At 39.3% G+C, this 9,788-nt stretch overlaps 2 protein-coding genes across 3 annotated transcripts in view; both read left to right on the top strand.

Moving 5' to 3' along the window:
• The first annotated feature begins 1,827 nt into the window (after nt 1–1,827).
• Nucleotides 1,828–6,681, top strand: LOC115782172 (transmembrane protein 80). Its single transcript, XM_030732224.1, has 6 exons — nt 1,828–1,864; nt 2,006–2,022; nt 2,115–2,208; nt 2,297–2,389; nt 5,337–5,538; nt 6,281–6,681. The coding sequence occupies exons 1-6, from the start codon at nt 1,846–1,848 to the stop codon at nt 6,291–6,293; spliced, it is 438 nt and encodes a 145-aa protein (XP_030588084.1). The 5' UTR covers nt 1,828–1,845; the 3' UTR covers nt 6,294–6,681.
• A 1,172-nt stretch (nt 6,682–7,853) lies between these two features.
• The window catches only part of eps8l2 (EPS8 signaling adaptor L2), a 28,764-nt gene continuing 26,829 nt past the window's right edge, over nt 7,854–9,788 (top strand). Inside the window, exon 1 of one of the 2 annotated variants that reach the window (XM_030732446.1) lies at nt 7,854–8,146. The gene's annotated coding sequence lies outside the window, so the exon portion shown is untranslated. The remainder of the gene's footprint in view (nt 8,147–9,788) is intronic. The other variant, XM_030732448.1, reaches the window with a different exon arrangement.

Below are 9,788 nucleotides of genomic sequence, written 5' to 3'. Positions count from 1 at the left end.
AGACTTTGGGGTGTGGTTAAGTGTAGGTTAAGGTTTCAGGATGATGGATGTCTTCCTGACTTCATGCCTGAATCACACTAATATTATGGCCACCTGACTGAGACCTGTGTTCCAACTGCCATCCGGTCTACTGATGGATTTTTCAGCCACTTGAGACAGATGATAAAATCTTGCAGTCTTAATAGCCAACCAATCATGTGAGCAATGAGGCCTGATTACAAATCCAGCAGAACATATATTTGGTTTCCATTTTGCTCCACTTTGGTCTCCACCTGCTTCTGTGGGAAATATCTGGCTTTTCAGATGCAACATTTTTTCACTAAGCTCACCAGATTAGTTGGTTGGTTAACTTGTTCTTGTGTTTGGTGCTGAGCAGGCAACATTAGTGTGGTTTATCAGTACTGCCTGCTGCTGCAAATATGTTAATGAAAGCAGAGTTTGCAGGTCAGTAAGCAGCAATCCAAAGACTTTGGGGGGAAGAGGTAGTGGGTGCCCTTCCTCTCTTTATTCAATGACATTTCACACTTGCTATACCTTTGTTCCTTGTGAATATATACTGATCAGCCACAACCTTTAAACCACCTGCCTAGGACAGCTCTGAAGTACTAGAGCAAGTACCGGGTGTATCCTGCAAAATAGGGGATATTTTTGGGTGCTGTAGGTGTGAGGTAAGGCCTCAATTAAATTAGCCTTGGATTGGGATTTGGAGTGTGTGAAGGCCAGATCTACACACTCAATAAACATGTATTTGGTTTTTTTTAAAGCTATGGACGAATGTATGACACTGGTGTTTTTCTTGTTTTATATCAGCATGCCTTGTCTATTTTTGAGGTGCAATTTATTATATGCAAGTTGTTGCTAGATGTTGATTTCCATCTAAGCTTGCTAAAACCATTACTAGATGCAGTAGATGTCAGCATTCAGTCCATCCATCCACTTATTAGATGTTAGATTCAACTCATTGTCATTGTGTGCTCAAGGCACACAACGAAATGATCCTTCCAGATCACTCATCCAGAGACAAGCATCTGCGGTCATGCAGCCAGACCGGCGCCACCATTAGGTGGTGTGGTTTAAGGACACAACGCAGCACAGGGACAGGGACTCGAACCAACAACCCTCCAGCTGCAAGGCGAACACCTACCCACTGCGCCACTGCCACATATATCCATTATCCATCCAGTTCAGGGTCACTGTCTGTCTCTCTGTTAGCCCTGCCACAGGGTGTACAGGTCGCCACCCTGTGGCAGGGCTAACAAAGAGACAGATAACCATTCACACTCACATTCACACCTATGGGCAATTTAGAATTAAGCATTCAGTCAGTCAACTAAAAAAAGATGTCATCAGGCCAGTAAACCAAAAGTAATGCAGTTTATACCAGTGGTATCAAACATAGGTTACAGCCTGCAGGCCAAAATCTATGAGCCAAAAGGAGAGCAATATTATTGGACTTTTCGTTGTATTTTGCACCAGGAATTTCCAGTACATCAAATGAATGTGGCAAACTGAGACATGTAGTTGAAACTACAAAATAAGACACGTCAGGCTGTTCATCTTTTATTCTTTTTTTTTTTTCTAAATGGGTGGTTAAACGTGGACAGTTTCAGAGTGCATTTAGACAATATTTTTGAATAAACTTTCTTATTGTTTTCTCTTTTGTGTGTTATACTACAATATTTTTTTCTGGCCCAGCCCACTTGGTCCGCATGTGACTCATAAACAAAACTGAATTTGACACCCCCACCTTCAGACGGACGTCTTAACCGTGGAAGGGTATTTCATCTTCCCACCACTAGGCGGCGACGTCCGTGTTTGTAGTGTGAAGCGAGCAAAAAAATCAAAATGGCGATGGCCGGATCAGGTAGGTGGACGCGTTGCTATGGTTGCTAAACACACGCTTTTGCATTAAACAAGTAATAAAGTTGTTTTTGTTTTTTATTATTAACTTGCTTTACTGTTTACTGTGCCGAGGCTGATTTGCTCTCTGTCTGTGTCTCTGCAGGGAGGCCCGCGTGTATGGTATCCTTCTCGTGTTAAAATGCGCGTGCATGCCAAAATAAGAAAAGTCAGCTCTGGCTCTGATAATGAATGATACTTAACTCTGCGCACAGCTGTCATCTGTTGCTCTGCAAATCCTGCTACACGTGACAGCCGTCTACTTTGTCTTCTATTTCCTTTTTACTCTCGGGTTAATCGTCAAAAAGAGTGAGTGATGAACGTGTCACACTCTCCCGCACCTGTTTTCCAGAGTCTGGTTGTACCTGCGCACAGTAACTGTGTCCGCTGCTCTCAGGTTTGGTGCTGTCTTATCCTGCTGAGGCGCTGCTCTGTGACATCTTGCTGCTCTTCCTCCTGGCTGCTCTGGAGTTTCTCCATTTCTTCAGCGGTGAGAGAACACAGTCACATAACCTGTTGCACCGTTAAAGCTGGAAAAGATGTTGGGAAACATGCTAGACTCTGCATACAGTTCGCATTTACTTTATTATTGCTTACCCTTAACCGCCCTAATAATATCATAGCTTAGTTTTTTGTTGATTTTTTTTTTATGATGAATAAGTTTTGTGCCATTATTTGTAGGTTAATACATAGATTGTGACTGCTTACATGCACTCGTGGCTGTTTCTTACCTTAGATTTGATTTATTCCCACAAAATCCTGGATTCAAAGATTTCAAACATGATTTTAAAAAAGTAAATAAGGTAACTTTATGTTCAAAAGCTCTTATTTAATGGGAAATAGTCATTGCAATTTAAAAAAAAAAATATCACATTTCAGTTTAAATCTTTTAAGTAAGTTCTTGCAAAATGTCTTTATTGCAAAGATTCTGCTGTATATGCAGCAATTAGTTAGTACCTTACAGAGAATCGTCCATAAAAGAGAAAAATATCCAGTGTGGCAGTTCTCTGGGTGAAAATGTCTTCTTGATGCCAGAGAGAGTGACCAGATTGCTTCAAGCTAATAGGAAGGCAACAGGAACTCCAATAACCACTCGTTACATCCATGGTATGAATAAGAGCATCTCTGGGTGCACAACACCTCGAACCTTGAAGCGGATTGGCGACAGCAGAAGAAGACCACACCGGGTGGCCTCCAAATTTTTCCGTCACAGGTTACAATTTTCATTGGCTCATCAAAATTGGACAACAGAAAGAATTAAGGCAGCTCTGAAAGGAAAAGGAGGTCCAACGTCTTACTAGCAAGGTGTACCTAATAAAGTGACCAGTGAGTGTATATGCTCTCTTTTAGAATCATCACCTTGCAGGGCTAATACAGGAACAAAAATTAAAGATAGTCCCTTTACACTCAGTGTGTTTCTTTCATATCCCTCTTATCATCTCATGGATTTTTGACCTTAAGTTGAAAGATGGTGAAAGTCAAAAATTTATGACATCAGGTGATGTGGTGCAATTGCACAAACTGAGAATGGACTCACACTGATGTAGGAGCAGTCTTGTATCCAGTATTTAACTTTTGAAATGACAGATATTTGCATATTCACAGATCCTAAATCATTTTAGTGAGTAAAAGACGAGTGGACATATCATTTTCTGATATTTGTAACCAGGTAATAAAACTTAAAACATGGTTGGTAGTAATTTGAATGTGATGAAATATTGATATGCTTTCAACAATTTATTAACAGCATATCAATATTTCCATATAATATTGTTTACATACAGTCATGGCTGAAAATGTTGGCACCACTGAAAATTTTCCAGACAATGAAGTATTTCGCCCAGAAAATTATTGCAATCACACACGTTTTGCTATGCACATGTTCATTTCCTTTGTGTGTATTGGAAAAACAAAAAAAACAGGGGACAAAAAGCCAAAATCGATATAATATCATGCTAAACTCCAAGAATGGGCCAGACAGAATTGTTGGCACCTTTTTAAAATTGTGGGTAAAAAACTTTGTTTCAAGCATTTGATGCTCGTTTAAACTCGCCTGTGGCAAGTAACAGGTGTGGGCAATATAAAAATCACACCTGAAACCAGATAAAAAGGAGAAGTTGACTCAGTCTTTGCATTGTGTGTCTGTATGTGCCACACTAAAAATGGAGAGCAGAAAGAGCAGAAGAGAACTGTCTGAGGACTTGAGAACCAAAATTGTGGAAAAATATCAACAATCTCAAGGTTACAACAAAATCAAGAAGTTTACAACCCACGGCACTGTAGCTAACCTCCGTGGACATGGACGGAAGAGAAAAACTGATGAAAGGTTGCCGGATGGTGGATAAGCAGCCCCAATCAAGTTCTAAAGAAGTTCAAGCTGTCCTGCAGGCTCAGGGTGCATCAGTGTCAGCGTGAACTATCCGTCGGCATTTGAATGAAAGGAAACGCTATGGCAGGAAACCCAGGAGGACCCCACTGCTGACAAAGAGACATAAAAAAGCTAGACTGCAGTTTGCTGAAATCAAAATCCTCTGGGATAATGTCTTGTGGACAGATGAGACCAAGATAGAGCTTTTTGGTAAAACAGGTCATTCTACTTTTTACGGAAAATATAATGAGGCCTACAAAGAAAAGAACACAGTACCTACAGTCAAATATGGTGGAGGTTCAAAGATGTTTTTGGGGTTGTTTTGCTGCCTCTGGCACCGGATTCCTTGACTGTCCAAGGCATCATGAAATCTGAAGATTACCAAAGGATTTTGGTTCGCAATGTAGGCCACAGTGTCAGAAAGCTAGGTTTGCGTCCAAGGTCATGGGTCTTCCAGCAGGACAATGACCCCAAACATACTTCAGAAAGCACAAAGAAATGGATCAAAACAAAACCCTGGAGAGTTCTGAAGTGGCCAGCAATGAGTCTGGCTCTAAATCCTATTGAACACCTGTGGAGAGATCTTAAAATTGCTGTTGGGAGCAGGCACCCTTCAAATATAAGAGACCTGGAGCAGAAGAAAAGTGGAGCAAGGTGTAAGAAGCTTGTTGATGGTTGTAGCAGGCGGTTGATTTCAGTTATTTTTTTTTCCAAAGGGTTTGTAACCAGATATTAAGGTGAGGGTCCCAGTAATTTTGTCCGGCTCATTTTTTAGAGTGTTGTGTAGAATTATATGAATTTTGGCTTTTTTTTTTTCTGTTTTTTGTGTTGTTCCAATACACACAAAGGAAACAAACATGCATAACAAAAGATGTGTAATTGCAATAATTTTCTGGGAGGAAAAACTTCATTTTCTGTAAAAATTTCAGGGGTGCCAACATTTTTAGCCATGACTGTATTGTAAATAATTGTTCTCATTCCCTAAATACCAGCACTCATGAACATACGCCATCCATCAGCCCAACTTCTTAACCCGTTAGAGTCCCGTTTCTTTTCTCTGTGTCTGCAGGTGTGAAGGGCAACCTGATGGAGAGCGAAACGTATATTTTTGGTAACCTCTTTTTGACTGGGACAATTGCCCTGCTGACGATCTACTTCCTGGTGTGGCAGAGCTACGTGATGAGGGCGGATGTGATCATCAGTACCATCTCACTCGTCCTCTACGGTTTAGATGGAGTGTTGGCTTTCAGCACTTTAACCAGATTTGCCAGGTTTGCTCCACTTTCATCAGTTCATGTCACAAAAGTGAACAAAAAGCTTTTATATTCGAGCTCAAAAGCTTCATTCACGATAAATAAAGAGGCTTTTATTGTATTATCTCAACTAGTCCTCCCTGTTTTTTTTTTTGTTTTGTTTTTTTAATTATTTTGACAAGTCAGCATAATTGACAGAGAGGTTGGTAAATGACAATATCTGATGTCAAGCATAGATAAAGCATTTCATTATGCCAGCGGGAGGCTGGCCTACATTTTAGGCTCCATTTATTTTGATTGATTTGATTTGTGGACATAATTAGCATCTCATAGGTATGTTTTGAAAGGGCCCACAACACCGCGCTTTCTTTCTGTTCGCGCTATTGTTCATGAAACAAATAAGCCCTGGTTCCCTTTAGGACATGCCTGAATTATTGATAATGATGGCATTCTTTCAAGTGATACTGTATACCTTATACAATGTCGTCACATCCTCAAATTTTCCTCCCAAGATAGATGCAAAGACAGTAATCCAGTCTCTTATTCTGATCGGATGGTTGTTTTTTTTTTAATGGGCAGATCTGTGAATAAATCGCTGAGAGTGAAGATTTGTGGAAGAAAAACAAAACATCTAAATTAATAACCCATTTGTTTGCAAGACTGAATGTTGGACAGCTTGTTTTGTGAATGCATCGTGCATATAGTGAAGGTGCAATTATACAGCAACTGATTTGTATATGCCCTCCTTTTTGTCTTCCAGTGTGTACTCTTGAAGAAGTCGTCCCTGGATTGGCGTGTTTGTTACAGCTCGTCTCACAGTGTGTCTGCTGTGCTTTCTTGTAGCACGAAGACGAGCAGAAATCAAAAATCAACATTGTCATTTGGACGGTTTTGTAAAGAATATTTGGACTGTTATGCCTGTTATAAAAGTGGTAGAGCTTAAAATGCCGGGATGGAAAAATATTAATTTGTGCTGTTTGTGGATTTTTTTTTTTTTTTGTTTTCTACATATTAAATATAAAATGTTTAATTTTTTACTAAGTTTTATATTTGTTCCTGCTTTGTACAGCAGAGGGCAGGGTTGTTTTGATAAAGGTTTGAATCTTCACAGATGATTTTTTTTTTAAATATATTTTTGAAATAAATAATACGTAAAGTGTAGTTTGAGAGAACTGAATGCTTTAATAACTGGTATATAAGTCACATTCCTAAGCGCCAATTACAGGTGCAGAGTAGCCTACCAACAGAGCCTAAGGTGACACCTAAAAATATCACATATCAAATATGAATTCTTCATGCTGCCTTCTTAAACTTCAGCTGAACATATCAGATGTCAGATCAAACACTCAGAGCAGCGTCAGTGTTGGTCTTTAAGGCATTTCTGGCTCTCTTCAAACAGGTAAGTTCTCAGCACTGACAGCTGAAGTTAATGATCAAACCCAGCAAAAAGGTTTCCAGAGTAACCACTTCCAAAACAAATCACATTTCAGAGTGCCTGTCCTTGAGCAACAAGCACGCACAAACACTAGCTGTATGTCAATGGCAGTGTGTGCACAAAGATTTTTCTAAGGTGATAGTGGGGAGTCAAAAAAATGTGCGTTTTTTTTTGTTTGTTTAAAACTGCCCTCTCTTCCTGCTGTTTGCCCAGAGTAAGAACTGCATCATCTTAGTGGTTTTCTTTGCAGGGACAGCACAATATACAAAGAGTGGTCATTCTTACCACCTGGTGACACCGAAACCTGGGCAGTGTTCCACACTGTTGCTCCTCTTTCAGTCACCCCACTGAATTCAACCAGTCTGGACCAGTCGCTGTTGCTGCACAAAGAGAAACCTGCAGAATTTAAAAGCTTCCACCAGTGAAGAGCTTTGATAGAAAATGTGTTTCAGTCAATGAATGGAGAATATATATATATATATATATATATATATATATATATATATATATATATATATATATATATATTTTTTTTTTTTTTTTTTTTTTTTTTTTTAATCTTTTTAGTTTTTTGCCCCGTCATTGTTGGGAATGTCACCCAGAGGCATCTCATGTGAGATCCTGTGGAGTTATTTGGGTTTTTCAAACAGTCCTTCCAACCTCTGGGCAAGGATCCCTTCAGAGACCCCAGAATAAATCCGAATTTTTAAATTATTGCGCCCTTTTCGCCTTCAGCCAATAAAAAAATACACGCACACAGACGCCAAACTGGCAGTGAAGCACTTCTTTCAATGATCTCGTGATCAATTCTGCAGCGGATGACTGAACTACATCACTATCAGAATTCATAACAAATTGTGAGAAAAACTCACACAGAGACCGAGCCATTTTCCAAACAAGGTGTCCGCGGAGCTCCTCCCCTGTAAAGTTGGCATACCTGCGGAGTCATCTATCAGTCACCTTCTCAGCGGTGGCGTTTCTGAGAACCGACTAGAAGTCTCTTGTGCTACAGTTGTGCAGTTTGCAGCTTTGGGAGTTCAACAGGTCTGCTAAGGTTAGAGATACTGCGACATTTTCTGCGGACGTTTTTCTTGTAGTCTTCCAGCTGCGGGTTGGAATGGCTGGCTGATGTTTAAGGCGCTGTTTGACCCACGTTTGTCACCTTGAGCATCCAATCCGGAAATCTTCACAGTAAGTTTTAATGATGAGTCATAGATATACTAGTCTACTGTTTGTGTTCATTTCTACTTCTTTAAGCTGTGTGTTCAGTACATTCACACACAGTGGACACAAACTTACATTTTAAAAAAAGGACTTTTTGCTTGATAAATTGCAGATTGGCTGCACCGGAGCTTTGCGGTCGTGTCACACGAGCTTGTACAGTATTGAGAGTTGAACTTTGCTTATTACGTTTTTCTGTTCTAACCTATCATAACGTTTGCTGAGACTGATTCGTTAAACGTTTTCATTTATAAACACTGTGTAAATGTACTTTCGGTACGAATGAGGTTCCTTGGAAGATGCGGTCGGTCGCTGACTTGGAGCAGATGGCAGGATAAAAAACTGGCGCCTGCGTGGTCTTAAGTCTTGTACAATGTAATTTTTATTTATTTATTTATTTTTTTTAACAGGTTTTGTTGAGACTTTTTTATTTAAAATGAAATGCTCGACATTTTTGCAGAGAGGTTGGTTACATAGGCTATATACTAATGAATGAGTATATAGTCTGAGTGCATGTAATACAATAAAAATAGATATGATACTGGAAATTATATAGTATAGTCTATAAGCTTACATAAAGGCATTGTAACCAGCCGAGCTCTATATCACCTGCTGGTGACTAATATAGAACATGATTTAATTTTATTTTTTAAAAAAAAAAAAGATATTGACTCTTTAAGTGTGCAAATGTTCTTTAAACTTGAAGAAAAAACTAAAATTGCAGATTATTTTTTTCTAAACTTTGAAACACTAAGTACTAACTAACTGCATGTTTCATTAAAAATGTATAATTAAATAAAGGCAATTAATACATATTAAATGCTTTGTTACCACTGAAGCATAACTGGCACCCTTACAGTGCATCAGGAACTGTATGTACATGTTTTGCGCGCAACAGCAAAGCACACGCATGCACAAAAACATGCACACGTGTGCAGAAAAGTACATGTTAATTTGCATCTGATTTCATCAACAGTTTTAAATACGCCGTTTAACTCTTTAGTCGAAGGCGTTCGGTTTCATTTCAGATGAATGGCTGTAGGAGTGACCTCCTAACGTGCCGCACGTTAACCACCAACAGGAGATGTGTATTATGAGAATCACAGTCTTTATAAAAGCAACGTCATTTCCAGCAGTCATAACAGCAAGGTTATTTTTTAAGGCCATGGGTCAATGATAACATGACTCATGACAGATCAGTGATGGAGCATTTATTACATGAGCTGTTGTTGGTTTTCTAACTTTGCAGTGTGACAGGGTCAAAAAAGTGTTCTAACTGGACTCAGTTGCTTATATAAGTTACTTATACATGAAGCAGCTAATGAGCACGTGCTGACTATGTCACAAGAATAAGGCTGTGTGCTGTGACTCATTCATGCAGCTTCAGGTGTGTTGTGGGGCCTTTGTTGTGTTGCTTGGAGCTGGACAGCTTTTCATACGTTCATATTACTTGTGTTAGAGCTGCTGTTGAACTTACTGTAAGGACATACTGTGAGCAAAAATATTATGTACATTACTGGAGAAAATACACTATATTGGCAAAAGCATTTGCTCATCTTCACACACATAAGTATTTAAGTGACATCCCATTCTTAATTCTTAATCCCACCCT

The sequence above is a fragment of the Archocentrus centrarchus genome, chromosome 6 (assembly GCF_007364275.1).
Source record: "Archocentrus centrarchus isolate MPI-CPG fArcCen1 chromosome 6, fArcCen1, whole genome shotgun sequence".
Classification (NCBI taxonomy): domain Eukaryota; kingdom Metazoa; phylum Chordata; class Actinopteri; order Cichliformes; family Cichlidae; genus Archocentrus; species Archocentrus centrarchus.
Note: the sequence above shows the minus strand (reverse complement) of the source record. Positions and strands in the feature narration are given on the sequence as shown.